We start from the raw sequence: 22133 nt of genomic DNA on the forward strand, positions 1-22133 counted from the left end.
GACATTTGAACCTAGGTTTGTTGAACTCCACAGTCCATAAATAATTCAAACTACACACAAACACACACAGATGCATAAAACATATATATAAGTATATATGTATAAAATACTTATAAAGTATATATGTGTAAAATATAAAGTATATATAGATAAAAGATATTTAAATGTTTTCTTTTTGAGATAATTTTAGACTTACAGAGGAGTTGTAGATGTAGCACAAGAGTTCCTGTATTAATTATGTAGTGCTATGTATTATGTTACCCTGAAATGTAGCAACTTAATAAACATCTGAAAATGTATGTAGGTCAAAAATCTAAATGTATCTCTTTTGGGTACTTCTGTCTTAAGTTCTCTCACAGGGCTTTCCTGAGAGGATGTGCTTCCACACATGGCCATGGCTTTGGCCAGAGACATGGGCTTTTTGCTTCTGTAAGGCACTCATAATATGACACCTAGTGAGGAAGTGAGGGGTAGGAGAGGGTGCCCAAGGCAAAAGGCACAGTCTTCTTGTAGCCTACCCTTGGGTGTGACATCTCATCACCTCTGCCGCATTCTCTTCAACAGAAATAAGTCAGTGTCTGCAGCTCTCACCCAAGGGTTGGCAGTTACACAAGGTCCTGAATACAAGGAGGTAGATGTCATTGGGGGATATCTTAGAGTTTGCCCATGTAACCTTTACTGAAGCTTTCATTTATGTTAATGTCTTACCATAACTTCATAACCATAAAATATTTATCAAAATAAACTATTCTTGGTATAAAATAAAACTATATATAGTCTAACATTGATTTCACCAGGTTTTTCCACAAATGAACCTTTTTTTGTTTCAGATCCACCCCAGGATTCCATCTTGCATTTTAGTTGTCACGTCTTAGGCTCCTCCAATCTGTGGCACTTTCCCAGTCTTTCCTTGTCTTTCGTGACCATGACACTTTGAAGAGTGCTAATCAGTTATTTTCAAGAAGCTTCTTCAATTTAGCATTGTTTGATGCTTCAAGTTTAGACTAGCGTTATGCATTCTCAATACGTCACAATGGAGAGCACATTATGTTGATATACATTACTGGTGATGTTAACCTTGCTTACTTGGCTAAAGTGGTATCTGCTGGGATTCTCCACTGTAAAGTTACTGTTTTTCCTTTGGAGATACCAAACTTTTGAGGGATATTTTGTTAGACTACACAAATAACCTGTTTAAACGTTGACTAGTAATTTTAGCATTCATGAGTGGGTCTTGGCTATAGCAGTTATTACTCTGGTGTTTTAATTCTTTTATGTCTTTCATCTCTTCTACATTTGTTATTTTGAATTCTTCTGTAAGGAGAATTGTTCTTCCCTCATTTATTCCACCCTAGGTTATTTATTTGTATTAGTGTAGACTCATGAGTGTTTATTTCATCCTTTGGATTATAACTGTATTATAAATGAATCACCTACTCATCCTTCAGCATGAGTAGGTGATTCATTTATAATATACTATTACTTTTTTGTTGCTCAAATTCTTGTTTTAGCTATTTAGAGCACTTTCAGGTTGGCTTCTGTACTGTACCCCAGACCCAGAATCAACTGTTTGATTAAAATACCCTCTGTTTTTTGTTTGTTTTGTTTTGTTTTGTTTTGTTTTGAGGCAGTGTTTTGCTCTGTCTCCCAGGCTGGAGTTCAGTGGTGCGATCTCTGCCCCCTGCAACCTCCACCTCCTGGGTTCACGTGATTGTCCTGCCTCAGCCTCCTGAGAAGCTAGGATTACAGGTGTGCGCCACCACACCCAGCTAATTTTCTGTATTTTTAGTAGAGATGGGGTTTCACCATGTTAGCCAAGCTGGTCTTGAACTCCTGACCTCAAGTGATCTGCCCTCCTCAGCCTCTTAAAATGCTGAGATTACCACGCCCAGCCAAAAAACCTTTTCTGTCAAGGGAGGAAGGAGAATAGTATTTAGAAAGCAAGATGTAAGTACCTGGCATGCTCATTGGTGCTGGGATGTCACTGTGTGTAGCGTTTCTCAGTGAATAAAGCTAAGAAATATAGTAGATATGATAACTTATGTGTATACTCATAGCTGTATCTTTTAATGTTGTGTGTATGTGTGTTAAATCATGAGTCCGTACTGATACCTCTGACTCCAGTACAGATCTACAGGGTTGATTCTTCCTTTCCCCTTTCTTTACTTGTAACTTCTGTCTCTAATAGCGATAAAACTGGCTCTCATTATCTGTATTTACTCTAGGATATAAATAAAGCAGTTTCAGAATTCCTAGCCCATACCCACATGAAAAACAAATTCTGCAACTAGAGTACAGTGTTTATTTGCAGTTTTGAATTTGTCATTAAAATATCTAGACAAAAATGCTGTTTGCTAAAGTTTAAGTCAGCATCTCTCTTCCCCATACTCTTCAGTGTGAATACGTGATTCATTTATAATGTAGTTAGATTCATTAATCACATTCTGCATTCCGTCTTTGCTTCATATCCTGGTTGACTTTTAAAAATGTACATATTTAAAGTGCAATAAAATATATATATATATAAAGTACATACTTATAAACATCATTTTCTGTGCTTTACAGTTCTGTCCATTGCCACAGTTTCATATGAACAGTTCCATCATTCCGAAAATTCCCCCATGCCATTCCTTTAGAGACAGTCTTTCCCCTGACCCCTTGCTCCTGGCAGTCCCTGGTCTGTTTTTTTTCCCTAGAGTTTTGCCTTTCTAGAATGTCACACAAATGGAATCATAAAATATGTAACAGTCTTTTGGATCTGACCTTTTTTGCTTTGCAAAATGCATTTGACACATCCATCTTGTGTGCGTTGGTAGTGCCTTTTTGTTGCTCTTTTATATTACAGTTCCATTGTACAGATTACCACAATTTGTTTATCCATTCACTCCTTAAAGGATATTTGAATTGTTTCTAATTTGGGGCCATTAAAATTAGAACTGCTGTAAACATTTATATACAGGTTTGTGTTTCTCTGCAGTAAGTACTAAGGAAGAGGATTCCTGAATTATGTATGTGTATATTTAACTTTGTAAGAATTATTCAGAGCTGAACTAATACTAGTTTTTCAGAGTGGCTGTATCATTTTGCATTCCCACTGGCAGTGGGTGAACATTCTGGTTACTCCATACCCTCACCAATGTGTAAGTTGTCAAAATATTTTAGCCATTTTTATAGTTGTACAGTGATATTTCAACATAGTTTTAATTTGCATGTCCTTCCATAATCGCTAATTATTATGAACACCTTTTCAAGAGCTTATTTACCATCCTGTTTGGTGAAGTCCTTTTTAAACAGGGTTGTTTGCTTTTTATTGGTGAATTTCGAGAGCTCTTAATATACTCTGGATACGAGTCTTTTCTGGATATGTTATTTGCAAATATCTCCTCAGAGTATGTGACTTGTCTTCTTGTCCTCTTAACAAAGTCTTTCAAAGAACAGGGGTTTTTCCCTTTTGATCAAGTCCAGTTAATTGATTTTTAAATGGATCACGTGATTGGATTGGCAGTACTTTTCTTATTTCAGTAGTTTTTGGGGTAAAGGTGGTTTTTGGTTACATGGATAAGTTCTTTAGTGGTGATTTCTGAGATTTTAGTGCACCCATCACTCAAGTAGTATACACACTTTACCCACTATGTAGTATTTTGTCCCTCAGCCCCCTTCAACCTCCCCATTCAGTCCCCAAAGTCTGTTATATCATTCTTATGCTTTTGCGTCTTCATAGTTTAGCTACCACTTATAAGTGAGAACATACAATATTTGGTTTTCCATTCCTGAGTTACTTCTCTTAGAATAATGGCCTCCAGTTCCATCCAAGTTGATGCAAAAGATGTTATTTCATTCTTTTCTATGGCCGAGTAGTATTCCATGGTGTATACATACAACATTTTCTTTCTCTACTTGTTGGTTGATGGGTACTTAGGGTTTTATGTCTTTGCAGTTGCAAATTGTCCTGCCGTAAAAGTGTGTGCATGTGTCTTTTGAATATAATGTCTTGGTTTTTTTTTTTAGTTATAGATTTCTTTGGTACATCTTGTTAGGCATTTGCTGAGCTTTTTAAGCCTAAAGGTTTATAGGTATACCTCAGATATATTGCAGGTTCAGTTCCAGACCACTGCAATAAAGCAGGTCACATGAATTTTTTGGTTTCCCAGTGCATATACAAGTTATGTTTACACTATACTGTACTCTTAAGTGTATAATAGCATTATGTCTAAATAGCGTTAATTTAAAAATTCTTATTGCCTAAAAATGCTAACGATCATTTGAACCTTCAGTGACTTACTTTTTGCTGGTGGTGGTCTTATCTTGATGTGGGTGGCTATTAACTGCTCTGGGTGGTGATTGCTAAAGATTAGGGTGGCTGTAGAAATTTCTTCCGTAATTTTTGTTGGTACGTAGTAGGTGTATTTGTTTATGGGGTTCATGAGATGGTTTGATACAGGCGTGCAGTGTGAAATAAGCATATCGTGAAGAATAGGGTATCTATCCCCTCAAGCATTTATCCATTGAGTTGCAAACAATCCAATTACACTCTCCAGGTTATCTTCAAATGTACAGTTATTATTGACTATAGTTACCCTGTTGTGTTATCATATAATAGTTCTTATTCATTTTATTTTATTTTTTGTACCCATTAACTATCCCAGTCTCTTCCCAAACCCCTCACTACCCTTCCCAGCCTCTGGTAACCATCCTTCTACTCTCTATTTCCATGAGTTCAATTGTTTGGATTTTTAGATCCCACAAATAAGTGAGAACATGCAGTGTTTGTCTTTTTGTGCCTGGCTTATTCCATTTAACATAATGATCTCCACTTCTGTCTGTATTGTTGTAAATGACTGGATCTCATCCTTTTCTATGTCTGAATAGTACTCCACTGTGTATATGTACCATATTTTCTTATCTATTTATCTGTTAATGGGCACATAGGTTGCTTCCATATCTTAGCTTACCATAAACAGTGCTGCAGCAAACATGGGATTGCACTGAATCTGCAGATTACTTTTGAGTAGCAAAATCAGTCTTCCATATACTGATTTCCTTTTTTGGGGTATATACGCAACAGTAGGATTGCTGAATCATATGGTAACTTAGTTTTTAGTTTTTTAAAGGAGTCTCCAATCTATTCTCCTTAATGATTGCACTAATTTACATTCCCAGCAACAGTATACAAAGGTTCCCTTTTTTCCACATCTTTGCCAGCATTTGTTATTGCCTGTCTCTTGGACATGTAAGACATTTTAACTGGGGTGAGGTGATACCTCATTGTAGTTTTTAGTTTTAGTGTTTTGATCAGATTATTAGATTTTTTTCCAGTTGAGTTGTTTGAGCTCTTTATATATTCTGGTTATTAATCCCTTGTGAGATGGGTAGTTTGCAGATTTTTATTTTCTGCCATTTTGTGGGTTGTCTCTTCACTTTACTGTTTATATCCTTTGTTGTAAAGAAGCTTTTTAATTTGATGTGATCCCATTTGTCCATTTTCGCTTTAGTTGCCTGTGCTTGTGGCATATTGCTCAAGAAATTTTTGCCCAGACCAATATCCTAAAAACTTTCCCCTGTGTTTTTTTGTAGTAGTTTCATGGTTTGAGGTCTTAGATTTCGGTTTTTAATTCATTTTGATTTGATTTTTGTATATGGCGAAAGATAGAGGTCTAGCTTCATTCTTCTGCATTTAGATACCCAGTTTCCCCAGTGCCATTTATTGAAGAGACTGTCTTTTCCTTGGTGTATGTTTTTGGCACCTTTGTCAAAAATGAGTTCACTGTAGGTGTGTGGATTTGTTTCTCAGTTCTCTGTTCTGTTTCATTGGTTTATGTGTCTGTTTTTAAGCTAGTAAGTACCATGATGTTTTGGTTATTATAGCATTGTAGTATAATTTGAAGTCAGGTATTGTGATTCTTCCAGTTTCATTGTTTTTGCTTAGGATAACTCTGGCTGTTCTGGGTCTTTTGTGGTTCCATGTAAATTTTAGGATTTTTTTCTATTTGAAGAATGTCATTGGTATTTTAATAGAGATTGCATTGAATACATATTCAGTGGAGTACCCGTTTTGCTTTGGGTTGTATGGACATTTTAACAATATTTATCTTTCTAATTCATGAACATGGAATATTTTTCCATTTTTTTGGTGTCCTCTTCAATTTCTTTCAAAGTTGTATAGTTTCCTTTATAGAAATCTTTGACTTCTTTGGTTAATTGCTGGGTATTTGATTTTACGTGTAGCTATTGTAAATGGGATTAGTTTTTAAATTTCTTTTTCATGTTATTCACTGTTGACATATAGAAATGCAAACTGATTTTTGTATGTTGATTTTGTATCCTGCAACTTTACTGAATTTATTGATTGAAATAGTTTTTTGTGTGGAGGCTCTAGGTTTTTTCAAAAAGATTGTATCATCTGCAAACAAGGATAATTTGACTTCTTCCTTTCCAATTTGGAAGCCCTTTCTATCTTTCTCTTGTCTGATTGTTCTTGCTAGGACTTCCAGTACTTTGTGGAATAAGAGTGTTGAAAGTAGACATCCATGTCATGTTCCATATCTTAGAGGAAAGGTTTTCAGTTTCTTCCCCATTCGGTATGATACTAGCTGTGGGTCTGTCGTATATGGCTTTTACTATGTTGAGGTATGTGCTCTGTTTACCCATTTTTTTGAGGGTTTTTATCACAAAGAGATGTTGAATTTTAAGAAATGTTTTCTCAGCATCAATTGAAATGATCGTGTGGTTTTTGCCCTTCATTCTGTTGATATGTTGTATCATGTTAATTGAATTACATTGGTCCAGTTGATCAACTGTATTGTTGAAATTGTCATCTTCACTGAATTTTTAATTCAGCTTGTTTAATCAGCATTTGAAAACAGCATATATCTCTAGTTATGTTTGTGTGTTTTCTGTTTTTCCTATAGATCTTGTTTGGGATATTTTGTGGGGAGGGGAACAATCACAAAGTTATAGAAAAGGTGTAAATATGGTACAAGGAACTTCTCTTTCTCCTTAGTTATTTGGGAATAAGTTGTTCACCTGCTGCACAATCACTTTCATTTTACATTTTCTCATTTCCTGTAAAGGATCATATGGTTTGTCAAAGATCTGATGGTTGTAGATGTGTGGTGTTATTTCTGAAGCCTCTGTTCTGTTCCATTGGTCTATATATCTGTTTTGGTACCAGTACTATGCTGTTTTTGTTACTGTAGCCTTGTAGTATAGTTTGAAGTCAGGTAGTGTGATACATCCAGCTTTGTTCTTTTTGCTTAGGATTGTCTTGGCCATGTGGGCTCTTTCTTGGTTTCATATGAAATTTAAGGTGTTTTTTTTCCAATTTTGTGAAGAAAGTCGATGGTAGCTTGATGGGAGAGGATTAAATCTGTAAATTTCTTTGAGCACTATGGCCATATACATGATATTGATTCTGCGTATCCGTGAGCATGGAATGTTTTTCCATTTGTTTGTGTCATCTCTAATTTCCTTGAGCAGAGGTTTGTAGTTCTCCTTCAAGAGGTCTTACCTTCCTCATAAGTTGTATTTGTATTTGTATTTGAATCATAAGTTCGCTGATGATTTGGCTCTCTGTTATTGGTGTATAAGAATTCTTGTTATTTTTTGCACACTGATTTTGTATCCTGCGACTTTGCTGAAGTTGCTTATCGGCTTAAGGAGATTTGGGGCTGAGACGATGGGTCTTCTAAATACACAATCATGTCATCTGCAAACAGAGACAATTTGACTTCCTCTTTTCCTAATTGAATACCCTTTCTTTCTCTTGCCTGATTGACCTGGCCAAAACTTCCAGTACTATGTTGAATAGGAGTGGTGTGGGAGGGCATCCTTGTCTTGTGCCGGTTTTCAAAGGGAATGTTTGGCCATTCAGTATGATATTGGCTGTGGGTTCGTCATAAATAGCCCTTATTATTCTGTGATATGTTCCATTAATACCTAGTTTATTGAATGTTTTTAGCATGAAGGGCTGTTGAATTTTGTTGAAGGCCTTTCTACATCTATGGAGATAATCATGGTTTTTGTCATTGGTTCTGTTTATGTGATGGATTACACTTACAGATTTGCGTATGTTGAACCAGTCTTGCATCCCAGGGATGCAGCCAACTGGATTGTAGTGGATAGGCTTTTTGATGTGCTGCTGGATTCAGTTTGCCAGTATTTTATTGAGGATTTTTGCATTGATGTTCATCAGGGATATTGGCCTGAAATTTTCCTTTTTTGTTGTGTCTTTGCCAGGTTTTGGTATTAGGATGATGCTGGCCTCATAAAACGGGTTAGGGAGGAGTCCCTCCTTTTCTCTCGTGTGGAATATTTTCAGGAGGAATGGTACCAGCTCCTCTTTGTATCTCTGGTAGAATTTGGTTGTGAATCCATCTGTTCCTGGACTTTTTTTGGTTGGTAGGCTATTAATTCCTGCCTCAATTTCAGAAATTGTTATTGGTCTATTCAGGGATTTGACTTCTTCCTGGTTTAGTGTTAGGAGGGTGTAAGTGTCCAGGAATTTATCCTTTTCTTCTAGATTTTCCAGTTGATTTGCGTAGAGGTGTTTATAGTATTCTCTGATAGTAGTTTGTATTTCTGTGGAATCAGTGGTGATATCCCCTTTATCATTTTTTATTGCATCTATTTGATTCTTCTCTCTTTTCTTCTTTATTAATCTGGCTCGTGGTCTATTTTGTTAATCTTTTCAAAAAATCAGCTCCTGGATTCATTGATTTTTTTTTTTTTTTTTTTGAAGAGTTTTTTGTGTCTGTATCTTCTTCAGTTCTGCTCTGATCTAATTTCTTGTCTTCTGCTAGCTTTTGAATTTGTTTGCTCTTGCTTCTCTAGTTCTTTTCATTGTGATGTTAGGGTGTCAATTTTGGATCTTTCCTGCTTTCTCTTGTAGGCATTTAGTGCTATAAATTTCCCTCTACATACTGCTTTAAATGCGTTCCAGAGATTCTGATACGTTGTGTCTTTGTTCTCATTGGTTTCAAAGAACAACTTCATTTCTGCCTTAATTTCGTTATTTACCTAGTAGTCATTCAGGAGCAGGTTGTTCAGTTTCCATGTAGTTGTGCAGTTTTGAGTGAGTTTCTCATTCCTGAGTTCTAATTTGATTGCACTGTGGTCTGAGAGATTTTGATACCTTGCTCTGGGCCATTGTCACTTTGCTACAGATTCTCACCTTGTTCTGTCCACCTAATGGTTTTAAGATTGAACTGTTAGAAAGGGAAAGATAAAGGAAAGGGAGAATAAAAACACAGGAGAGGGGAAAGAGAATAGGAAGCTTATTTTTTATTTATGATTGATATATCTTTTATATCCTTTTGATTTCAACCTATGACTTTACAGTAAAGTGCATCACTTGTCAGTATCATATAGTTGAATGTTATTCATTTTTAATCTTGTCTGTTAATCTTTGTCTTTAACTGGGATATTTGTTTCATTGACATTTAATATAATTATTGAGCTAGTTGATGTTGCTATTTGCTTTCTTTGTCCTTTTTTATTTTAGATTAATTGTTTTTATTGTATGTTATTTCCTCTGTTGGCTTGTTTTACTTTTTTTTCTGTCTTTTAGTGGTTATTCTAGAGATTATAATATACTTCCTTGACTTTACAGTTTACCTTAAATTAGTACTTTTTCCACTTTATGACCAACGAAATATCTTATGATAGTTGAACTCTATTTACCCACTCCTGCTATATGTGCTTTTGTTGTCATATATTTCTGTTCTACATGTTATAAATCCCATAAGACATTATTGTTGCTTTGAACAAACAACATTCTTTTCCATATATATATATGAAATATAAAACAACATAAAATATGTATATATACACAAGGGTGTATGCATATGTACATATATATATTTACACAAACACACACACACACCCTTTAAGTGTTGTACATTCTTTCTAGCACTTCTATACTATATTGATTCATTTTCCTTCAGCCTAAAAAATTTCCTTTGGTATTTCCTGAGGTCTTCCAGGGATATCTTAGTTATTATTTGTTTAATTTAAAAAAATGTATTGCAGTTGATTATAGAATTATAAGTTTTTATTTCAGCATTTTAAAGAGCTACTGTCTTTGTTGAAAGATCAAGTGTCATTCTTATTTTTGCAGCTTTGACTTTCAGCATTTTGGCTGTGATACCCCAAGAGTTGGTTTTTCTTTGTATTCCTTTGTGTTCCCTGAGCTGTAACTTAGTAGATTAAGTCTTTTGCCTGTTTTGGAAAATTCTTACCCATTAACTCATAAATATTGTTTCTGTACTCTTCTCCCTTCTCCTAGGAGTAAAATACACATATATTGGATTATATGACTGTGCCCCCATGAGTTTCTTATGCTGTCATCTGTTTATTCTTTTTCTGTTTGGTAGTTTTCTGTGGACTTTCTGTATTTACGAATTAGTTTTTCCATAGTGTCTATTTGCTTCTGCTACCATTGAATCAGATTTCAGATAATGTATTTTTTAATTCTGAAATATTGATTTCTTTTTTTAATAGATTGTAATTTTCTGTTGAGATTTTTCCATGTTTTGTCTACTTTCTTTTATCTTTTGCTCTCAATATATTAATAGTCACTTTGAAGTCCTTTTGTGCTAACTAGTAGCTAAATCCCCTGTAAATCAATTTTTCTTCTGTCAATTTTTGGTCATTTTGTTCCTGCTTCATATGTTACATAATGTTTTGTGTGTTGATTATTGTAAATAAGAGAATAATAGAGATTAAGGATATTTGCACCTAGAGGGACTAGACAAGAGCAAGCCAAGCCCAAAACTAACAGAAGAAAATAAATAACCACAATTAGAGCTAACCTAAATGAAATTAAGTTGCAAAAATCCATACAAAACAAGAGCAAGCCAATCCCAAAACTAACAGAAGAAAATAAATAACCACAATTAGAGCTAACCTAAATGAAATTAAGTTGCAAAAATCCATACAAAATGCCAACTAAACCAAAAGTTGGTTCTTCCAAAGAGTAAACAAGATTGACAGACCACTAACTAAATTGTTTAAGAAAAAAGGAAGGCATGGCCGGGTGTGGTGGCTCAAGCCTGTAATCCCAGCACTTTGGTAGGCCGAGGCGGGTGGATCACGAGGTCAAGAGATCGAGACCATCCTGGTCAATATGGTGAAACCCCGTCTCTACTAATACAAAAAATTAGCTGGGCATGGTGGCGCGTGCCTGTAATCCCAGCTACTCAGGAGGCTGAGGCAGGAGAATTGCCTGAACCCAGGAGGCGGAGGTTGCGGTGAGCCGAGATCGCGCCATTGCACTCCAGCCTGGGTAATGAGCGAAACTCCGTCTCAAAAAAAAAAAAAAGAAGGCAAAATAAGTACAATCAGAAATGATGAAGGTGACATTATCACTGATTCCACAGAAATACACAAACACATGAAAAAGCTCAGAGACTATTATGAACACTTATTCGCATACAAACTAGAAAACCTAGAAGAAATGGATAAATTCCTGGAAATAATACAACCTCCCAAGATTGAGCCAGGAAGAAAAGGAAATCATGAACAGACCAGTAACGGGTTCTGAAATTGAGTCAGTAATAAAAAACCTTCTGCACAGCAAAAGAAACCATCAGCAGAGTACATGAACAGTCTACAGAATGGGACAAAATATTTGCAAACTGTGCATCCAGCAGAGGTCTAATATCCAGAATCTGTAAGGAACTTAAGCAGTTCAACAAGCAAAAAACACACAACGCTATTTTAAAAAATGGGCAAAAGACATGAACAGACATTTCTCAAAAGAAAATGTATATGCAGCCAACAAGTATATGAAAAAATGTTCCACGTCACAAATCATTCAAAAAGTGCAAATCAAAACCACAATAAGTTACCATCTCACTTTTGTCGGAATAAGTATTAATAAAAAGTTAAAAAATGAAACAAAAGATGTTGGTGAGGTTGTAGAGGAAAGGGAAGGCTTGTACCCTGTTGGTGGGAACATAAATTAGTTCAGCCACTGGGGAAAACTGGAGATTCTTTAAAGAGCTTAAAACAGACCTACTATTCAACTCAGCAGTCCCATTACTGGGTATATACCCAAAACAAAAGAAATCATTCTGAAAAAAATACATATAATCAGTGTTCATCATAGCACTGTTCATAATAGCAAAGAAAATTTGCTTTAAGCCTGACAGGTCTTTGGTTTTTCAATAATCCAAAACTGGAAGAACTCAGTTCAGGCTTTCAGATATTTGAATTCAACTCTTTCTACTCTCTGCCCTCACAGCTTTTGAATATGGTAAATATAAGGGGAACACCAGTCATGTATTTGTTGCAGTTACACTTTCTCAAGGGAAATTCATTTTATTAGTACTCTTGCAAATAATTTTACTGTTTTTCTGACTCAGCCCCTTTTTTGGGGTTGGCTCTTCTGACTTTTGACTGAGAGTCTGGTGAGTCTTTTAATTCCTTACCTTTGAAAGTTCTCTCCCTCAAGCATTTGTTATTAAGCCTCCTGCCTTAAGCAGGTACAACATCTGGCAAATGTTTTAAGGAGGAGAGCTGATGTGTGTTTGTCCCAGGCCTCTCCATCTGGTGTGACTTGGCCACTTATAGTGTGAATGAGATTTCAGTGTGTTACTCTGGCTCAGCCCCCAGCCTCCCATACCACCTCAACAATCAGGAAATGTCTTGTGGGGGAAATCAGATGGGTATTCTACTAGATTGCATCATGTCACACCATTGTGACAGCCTACATGTTCATCAAAAGCTCAGTGATTTCTCTGTCACTAGATTATGTCTACCTACACCAAGCCTTTGCCTAGAATCACCAAATACCTCTGTCTAGCATATTAGTTAGAAATATTTCCTCATTGCTTCTGTAGCTCTAAGACTTTTTAAAGAATGTGATTTTTATAATTTATTCATTTCGTTTGTTAAAGTAGGAGTGATGGTATATGGCTACCTACTACATCGTAACTACCCTACTACATCCTACTTGGAAACGGAAGGCCCATTTGGATCACTCTTCTCTCTATACTATATTAATGGTATTCCCTGTAGAGTTCTTGCATCTTTTATTATACTTTATGAGGTATTTGATATTTTTGGTACTATTTTTGTGACATATATTTTATATTTTAATTTTATAATTTCTATGATACAGAAAAATCGAAAGGACTTTAAAAAATTTCATCTTGCATCTGGCAACTTTTCTAAAAATTTAATTATATTCTTATAAGTTATATGTAGATTCTTTTGGATTTTTCAATGTACACAGTTATATCAAATATGAAAAGTATTTTTTCCTTTGTTATCCATACCTTTTCTTTTTTCCTGCCTTACTGCTAATACCATTTAATACCCTTACTAAAATACTGAATAGCAGTGGTAAGAGTTGGCATCCTTCTATTATTCCTAATGTCACAGGCAATATGTTCTCAATGTTTTACTATTAAATACGATGATTGCTTTAAGGTTTTTTGTGGTTTCTCTTTGCTGTGAATTTTTATCATGCATAATTACTGAGTTTTATTAAATGCTGTCTCTGCCTATACTGATGTGGTCATGTGTGTTTCTCCTTTATTCTGCTGAGGTGGTGAATCACATTGATTGATTTTTTAAAAAATGTTTACTCACCTTGCATTCCTGGGGTAAACTATCATGGTAGAGATTCAACTACACACAAACGTGTGTGTGTGTAAAATGAGAGCAAGCACACAGCATACACACACATGCACTACATTTTGTTGTCTAACATTATGTTTAGGATTTTTGCATTTATGTTCATAAGGGAGATTGACCTATTTTTTTTTCTTTTTCCTGTTTAGGATTTTTGCATTTATGTTCATAAGGGAGATTGACCTATTTTTTTTCTTTTTCCATAATTGTCTTTTTCAATTAGTGAATGGTAGGTATATGGTAAAGACTCTAAAGTTCTACTTTTGTGATATATTCTAGGTATTACTCTACTACAATACGTTATTCTCTTTTCTTGAAACTTTATTTTCAAGTGATTTTTTTTGAAAGTTTTATTTGTTCTCTTTTTTAAGAGATGAGGTCTTGCCCTGTCACCCAGACTCTGGAGTGCAGTGGTGCAGTTACTCACTGCTGCCTCGGAGTCTTGGGCTCAAGCAATCCCCCTGCGTCACCCTCCTGAGTCATTGGGACTATAGGTGTGTGCCACTGTGCCTGGCTAACTTTTTTATGTTTTATAGAGACAGGGTCTTACTGCATTGCCCAGGGTTTTCTCTAACTCCTGGACTCAAGTGATCCCCTGTCTCAGCCTCCCAAAGTACTGGGATCACAGGTATGAGCCACTGTGCCTGGCCTTATTTTCAAGTAATTTTAGAGTTACAGAAAAGATACATATAATAGAGTTCCTAATACTTCTCTCCTAGCTTCTCCTGTTGTTAGCATCATTTTTTAAATTTTATTTTTTGTTTTATTTTTAATTTTTATTTTTTTGAAAACGGAGTTTCGCTCTTATCTCCCAGATTGGAGTTAAATGGCGTGATCCCAGCTGACTGCAGCCCCGCCTCCTGGGTTTAGGTGATTCTCCTGCTTCAGTCTCCTGATTACAGGTGTGCGCCACCACACCCGGCTAATTTTTGTATTATTAGTAGAGACGGCTTTCACCATATTGGCCAGGCTGGTCTCGAATTCCTGACCTCAGGTGATCCACTCGCCTTGGCCTCCCAAAGTACTAGGATTATAGGCATGAGCCACCACACCAGGCCTATTTTTTATTTTAGAACTTTTATATTAGGTTCAGGGGTACATGTTCAGGTTTGTTCTGTAGGTAAACTCATGTCATGCCGGGTTGTTTTACAGATATGTCATCACCCAGGTACTAAGCCTGGTACCCAGTAGTTATTTTTTTTCTGCTCCTCTCCCTCCTCCCTCCATGCTCAGGTAGGCCCCAGTGTCCGTTGTTCCCCTTTTTGTGTCCATGAGTTCTCATCATTTAGCTCCCACTTATAAATATGAAGATGCAGTATTTGGTTTTCTGTTCCTGCATTAGTTTGGTAAGGACAATGACTTCAAACTCTGTCTATGTTCTGTAAAAGACATGATCTTACTCTTTCTTATGGCTGCATAATATTCTGTGGTATAAATGTACCACATTTTCTTTATTCAGTCTGTCATTTATGGGCATTTAGGTTGATTCACGTCTTTGTTCTTGTGAATAGTTCTGTAGTGAACATTTGTGTGCATGTATCTTTATGGTAGAATGATTTATGTTTCTTTGGGTACGTACGCAGCAATGGATTGCTGAATCAAATGCTAGTTCTGTGTTTTTGCTCTGAGGAATTGCCACACTGGTTTCTACAATGGTCAAACTAATTTACACTCACAGACAGTGTATAAGCGTTCCCTTTTCTCTGCAACCTTGATAGCATCTGTTATTTTTTGACTTTTTAATAATAGCCATTCTGATTGATGTGAAATGGTATCTCATTGTGGTTTTAATTTGCATTTATCTAATCAGTGATGTTAAGTTTTTTCCATAGGCTTGGTAGCCACATATGTATCTTCTTTGGAAGGGCATCTGTTCATTTCCTTTGCCCACTAAGTTCCTTAGAAATGCTGGATACTAGACCTTTGTCAGATGCATAGCTTGCAAATATTTTCTCCTATTCTGTATTTGTGTGTTTACTCTGTTGATAATTTTTCTTTTGCTATGCAGAAGCTCTTATGTTTAGTTAGGTCCCATTTTCAGTTTTTGCTTTTATTGCAATTGCTTTTGGTGTCTTCATCATGAAATCTTGGCTGGTTCCTGTTTCTGGAATGGTATTGCCTAGGTTGCATATGTGGTATCCACATCATCACTGGTGATGCTAACTGATCACTTGGATAAGGCAGTGCTTGCTAGATGTCTCCACCATGAAAATAAGTACATTTGTCCCTTCTTATAGTCTGTTTTTTGAAATCCAGACACTCAGTTCAGCACATACACAAAGGAGGAGAGGAAGATTAGGCTTAACCTCCTTTGGTGGGAGGTATCTACATCTGTTATTTGGACTTCTTCTTAAAGCAAAATTTGTTTCTTCTTTCCAATTATTTATGTATTCAATTATTTACTTGCTCCATTCTTTTAATATTAATTCTCTATGATCTCAAGATACAACTACAACCTTGAAAACTCCTGGTTCTCCCAGAACTTCTTGACGGAACGTTCTGTTTCTTGTTTATCTTTGTATACTGTGTGCATGTAGTACAGTCCCTAATTTATAGTGGACATCCAGTAATTTGAAAAAATATATTTTTAATTCAGCTGAAAAATAGCATTTACATTCTAAATTAAAAGTAAGTTTTCAGATAAAAGTAAACACACGTGGTAACACTGTATGAAACCAAATAAAGGGTATTGCAGAAATTTTACCGTAACAACATTTGTCATTGATGTGTCCACAAAATACTCCTATAGCTACTAAAATATTCCTTGAAACCACTTTTGGAAAGAGATTTCAGTTTCTAATCGGCCAAGAATATAACCTGCTATATTCTTTGTTTTTTTTGGTCAGATTACCAGAGAAGAAAAAGACTCCACTTTCTGCTTTCTCTGAAAAATTGTCATCTGATGCAGTCACTCAGATAACAACAGAAAGTCCAGAAAAGACCCTATTTTCATCTGAGATTCTTATTAATCCCGAAGATTGTGGACATGAAATTACAGAGCCCAGTAACCAGAAACTACGCAAAGCTTCTGTCAAGTTTGCTTCATCATCTTCAGTCCAACAGGTTACTTTTTCTTGTGGAACAGATGGTAAGAGAATATGATTACATTTTAGGTTGTTAGACCACTCTTTTGTGTAATTATCTTAGAAGTGATTGTGTCTTTCTAGTCAGAAAACCTAATTTTAATTTAAGAATTAGGGGCTCTATGATTATATCTGTCTTTTATTTACATAGCTGTCAACAGAATATGATTTATTATATTTTTATCTTAATTTCTAGCAGAGTTAACCTATAGAACTTATGCTGTTTGTGGTTAAAACTTACTTTTGCCTCGTCATATTTGCAGTAAAAATACAAGTAGTTCATAACAGCTTGAAAGTAATTGAGGTCTGCTTTTAAGTGGGCAGATAAATTATCTTGTATTATAGTAATGTTATATACTATGTATATAGAGAGAGTATGTATATACTATAACAAATAGATGCATAAACATATGTTAGTGCAAACACGATAGCAGTTTTTCTCTTGCTTATAAAGCAATCAGCAGAGACCCAGGTTGACTGCTTGCTCTGTTGTCTTTAAAATACATAACCCAAAGTTATATTGGATTTACCTTCATGGTCAACTGGAAGAAACAAAAAGCATGGAGGAGCACACATAGGAGGTGTTTACAGGCCAGGTCTGGTAGTAACCCAAATCACTTTCCACTGGCCAGGAATGTAGTTTAGCTGTGTTTTCCAAAATTCAAAAGAAATGGATTTTGGTGAACAGCTAGCAGTCTCTACCGTAATGTCAACATTTAGAGTGTTTTATGTGCTATAGTTTCAGTGATATTTTGATAGTACTTTTATATACAACGTTTAGAATTACAGCAAATTGTAAATTATTTTCTTTTTTGGGTAAGTAGCAGGAAAATTAACAAGTTAGTTTCCATTCTTCCCCAAATGAAGATGGAAACTTTACTAATTTTTAAAATATTTACTGTTTTAGACAAATCTGGGCTAAGTACATTTTAAGTTTCTCTACTTACACAAAAAACTTGCCTATCTACACATATAGATGAAATATACCTAAACATAAAGAAAATTCTTTGAGTCAGCATTGAAATTGCATTGAAGTAAGTACATTTATATATTAAGATGGTTATCATTCTTGAACATTTTTCTTATGAAACTAAAGCATACCAAAATATATATATATATATATATATAAAGTTTAATAAATTATCACAACACCTTTATGTGTTGGTTACCTATTGCCACAGTGATACAGTATAACAGCCTGTAAAATCTCCATAGTTTATAACAGTAAACATTTGTTTTTCTTACTTACAGGCTTATGTGTCAATTGGACTTTGGCTGGGCTGGCTGTAAGCTACAGAAATGGTTTGGGTCTGTTTCAGATACTTCTTTCTGAGACTCAGGCTAATGGGTCAATAGCTATCCTAGGGTGTGGTATGCTAATGGTGGTGGCAGAAACACAAGCGAAGAAACAGCTATAAAAGCATATTTTAAACCTCTACTGTCATCAAATGGATCAAGGTATAGAGACAGTGATTTATGGGTCATATAAATTTTTTATCAAAGAATATTTGCTTTACTAATACAGTATTATTTTCAATACTGTGGATGAAAAGTAAAAATTTATGAGGTGTTTTTTTTTGGGCACAAAACATTATTTTAAGGTACAAAGAATAGTATGTTAAATACATGACTGCTTACCCATTACTTTAAATTAATAAGTCCCTCTACCTCTCTCCAGCCCTTTTTTCCTTTCCTGGAAGCAGCCATTATTTGCTGTGTATTTACTTCTTCCCCTACACAGGCAGTCCAAAGTAACTTTAAGACTACTGCATCCAAACAAAGTTTCTGAGAACTTCAAAAACTTCTTATTTGTCTCAGATCCATATCCATGTGATAGCTGTTTCTGCTATGAGTCCATTATAATTTTGTCCAATCATTGCTGTTAATTTTCTCCAACCTGTGAACTGCATGGCAAATTCAGCCATTGCCATCAAATTTTATATACACTGATGGAGAAAGAAAATTAATAAATCAGTATTCTAACGATAACTGCAGCAATGACCAAATAGAAGTGGAGGCTACAGCTTTTTTTTCCTTTCTTTCTTTCTTTTGTTTTTTTGTTTGTTTTTTGCCTGACAGAGTGGTACAAATATTCCTAAGTTGTCTCAGACTTTACCACACTTGTATATATAGGGTTGAGGTCATTTTTTATTAATTTCTAGCACTGGACTTTCTTAGAGGTCACTTTGCCATGCCCAATGATAGAAATTAATACCTCTATGTGATAATTATGCTTCTTTTTAAAAGTAACCTGATGTTTAAATCTTTAATCCATCAGGGGTTAAGTTTTGTAAGGAATGGGTCCAGTTTCAGCTTTCTGCACATGGTTAGAAAAAAACATAGGCAACACCATTCAGGACATAGGAATAGGCAAAGACTTCGTGACTGAAACACCAAAAGCAATGGCAACAAAAGCCAAAATAGACAAATGGGATCTAATTAAACTTAAGAGCTTCTGCCCATCAAGAGGAACAATCATTAGAATGAACCAGCAACCAACAGAATGGGAAAAAATTTTTGCAAGCTACCCATCTGACAAAGGGCTAATATCCAGAATCTACAAAGAACTAAAACAGATTTACAAGAAAAAAACAAGCCCATTCAAAAGTGGGCAAAAGACATGAACAGACACTTTATAAAAGAAGACATACATGAGGCCAACAATGAAAAAATGTTCATCATCACTGGTCATTAGAGAAATGCAAATCAGAACCACATTGAGATACCATCTCATGCCAGTTAGAATGGCGATTATTAAAATATCTGGAGACAACATGCTGGAGAGGATATGGAGAAATAGGAACGTTTTTATACTGTTACTTGACCTTGTTACTGGTCTCTTTAGATTTTGGATTTCTTCCTGGTTGATATGTTCCACGTTTCTAAGAATTTGTCCATTTTTTTCTAGCTTTTTCAATTCATTGGTACAAAGTTGTTCACAGTAGTGTCTCATCATTCTTTAAATTTCTGTGGTATAGGTTGTAATTTAGCTCTCTTTTTTTTTTTTAATCTCTGAGTTTGTTTACATGAGTCTTCCCTCTGTTTTTCTTAGTCTGGCTAAAGGTTTGTTGATTTTGTTTATCTTTTCAACAAACAAACTTTTGTTTCATCTTTTGTCTTGTTTTTCTCATTTCAATTTCATTTATTTCTGCTCTGATCTTTATGTTTTTTCTTTTACTAATTATGGATTTTGTTTTCTAGTTTATTAACATACATTATTAGGTTGTTTATTTGAAGTTTTTCTATTTTTTTTTTTTTATCATGTAGATGCTTATACCTAAAAACTTTCTTCTTAGTATTGCTTTTGCTGTATCCCATAGGTTTTGGTATGTTCTGTTTCCATTATCATTTGTTTCAATTTATAAATTTATTTCTTGATTTCTTTATTCACCCACTGGTCATATTGTTTCATTTCCATTCATTTTATAGTTTTCCAAAGTTCCTCTTGTTATTGATTTCTAGTTTTATTCCATTGTGATCAGAGAAATGACTTGATATAATTGCATTGATTTTTGAATTTTAAGACTTGTTTTGTGGCCTAAAATACGGCCTATCCTTGAGAATGATCCATGTGCTGAGAAGAATGTGTATTCTGCAGCCATTGGATGAAATGTTCTGTAAATATCTGTTAGGTCCATTTGATGTATCTTTCTTGATTTTCTGTCTAGATGATCTGTCCAATGCTGAAGGTGGGGTATTGAAGATTACAGCTATTATTGTATTTGGTTCTCTCCCTCTCTTTAGCTCTAAAAATACTTGCTTTATATATCTGGGTACTCCAGTGTTGGGTGCATATATGTTTACAATTGTTATATCCTCTTGCTGAATTGATCACTTTATCATTATATAATGTTTTTATAATTTTTTTTTTTTGGGACAGGATCTTGCTCTGTTGCCCAGGCTGGAGTGCAGTGGCATGGTCTTGGCTCACTACAACCTCTGCCTCCCAGGTTCAAGTGATTCTCCTACCTCAGCCTCCTGAGTAGCCAGATTACAGGCACCCGCCAAGAAACGCCTGGCTAATTTTTGTATTTTTACTGGAGATGGGGTTTCACCATGTTGGCCAGGCTGGTCTCAAACTTCTGACCTCATGATCCACCCACCTCGGCCTCCCAAAGTGCTGGATTATAGGCATTAGCCACCACGCCCGGCCATAATTTTTGTCTTAATGTCTATTTTGTCTGATATTAGTATAGCTATTCTTCCTGTCTTTTGGTTTCTATTTGTGTGGGATATCTTTTTCCATCCCTTTATTTTTAGTCTATTTGTGGTCTTTTAGGTTAATTGTGTTTCTCGTAGGGAATAGATTGTTGGGTCTTGTTTTTTTATGCATTCATTCAACCACTGTATGTCTTTTGAAAGGAGGAATCTACTGCTTTTGAGAGGAGTCTAGTGCTTTTTATTTTTTATTTTAGATTTGCCCTTTTGAGGCTATTTTCCAGATCCTGTAGGCATGCTTTATTCTTTTTTATTCCCTTTTTTCTTTTGTCTCCTCCGACTGTATTTTTAAATAGCCTGTCTTCAAGCTCATTGATGGTTTTCTTGTGTTTAATCAATTTTGCTGTTAAGAGTCTGATGCATTCTTCAGTCTGTTAAGTGTATTTTTCTATTCCAATTTTTCTGCTTGATTCTTTTTAGTTATTTCAGTCTTTTTGTTAAATTTATCTTACAGGATTCTGAGTTCTTCCTCTGTTATCTTGAATTCCTTTGAGTTTTCTCAAAAGAGATTTTTTTTTTAACAGAGTCTCACTCTGTCGCCAAGGCTGGAGTACAGTGGCACAATCTCGGCTCACTGCAGCCTCCACTCCCTGGGTTCAAGCAATTCTCCTGCCTCAGCCTTTTGAGTATCTGGGACTACAGGCATCTGCCACCATGCCCAGCTAATTTTTATATTTTTATTAGAGATGAGGTTTCACCATGTTGGCCAGGCTGGTCTTGAACGCCTGACCTCAAGTAATCCACCCGCCTTGGCCTCCCAAAGTGCTGGCATTACAGGCATGAGCCACTGCCCCCAGCCGAAAGAGATGTTTTGATTTATTTGTCTGAAAGATTCCATATCTCTGTTTCTCCAGGATTGGTTTCTAGTGTCATGTTTGGTGAGGTCATGTTTTCATTGATGGTCTTAAAGCTTGTGGATGTTTGTTGGTGTCTGAGCATTGAAGAATTAGGTACTTATTGTAGTCTTCACACTCTGACTTTGTTTATACCCATCCTTCTTGGGAATGCTTTCCAGAAATTCAAAGGAAGTTGGGTGTTGTGGTCTGAGTTTTTTATCACTGTAGCTATATCTCCATTAGGGGACACCTCAAACCTAGTAACACTGTGGCTCTTGCACACTCATAGAGGTACCACTTTGGAGGTTGTATTTGTCCATTTTCAAACTACTGTAAGTATGCTACCTGAGACTGGGTAATT

At 35.5% G+C, this 22133-nt stretch overlaps 1 protein-coding gene across 13 annotated transcripts in view; it reads left to right on the top strand.

Annotated features, from left to right (window-relative positions):
- Positions 1–22133, top strand: part of ALMS1 (ALMS1 centrosome and basal body associated protein) — a 246366-nt gene that overhangs the window by 100572 nt on the left and 123661 nt on the right. For all 13 annotated transcript variants that reach the window (XR_010337974.1, XR_010337975.1, XR_010337976.1 and 10 more), the window contains one exon: positions 16482–16723. Coding sequence is in view for 8 of the 13 variants with exons in the window: in XM_064364240.1 (XP_064220310.1) it covers positions 16482–16723 (242 nt within the window). In the remaining 5 variants the exon portion in view is untranslated. The remainder of the gene's footprint in view (positions 1–16481; positions 16724–22133) is intronic.

This window comes from Aotus nancymaae, unplaced genomic scaffold (assembly GCF_030222135.1).
Source record: "Aotus nancymaae isolate 86718 unplaced genomic scaffold, 86718_ANA_hifiasm-v0.15.2.pri h1tg000057l, whole genome shotgun sequence".
Classification (NCBI taxonomy): Eukaryota; Metazoa; Chordata; class Mammalia; order Primates; family Aotidae; genus Aotus; species Aotus nancymaae.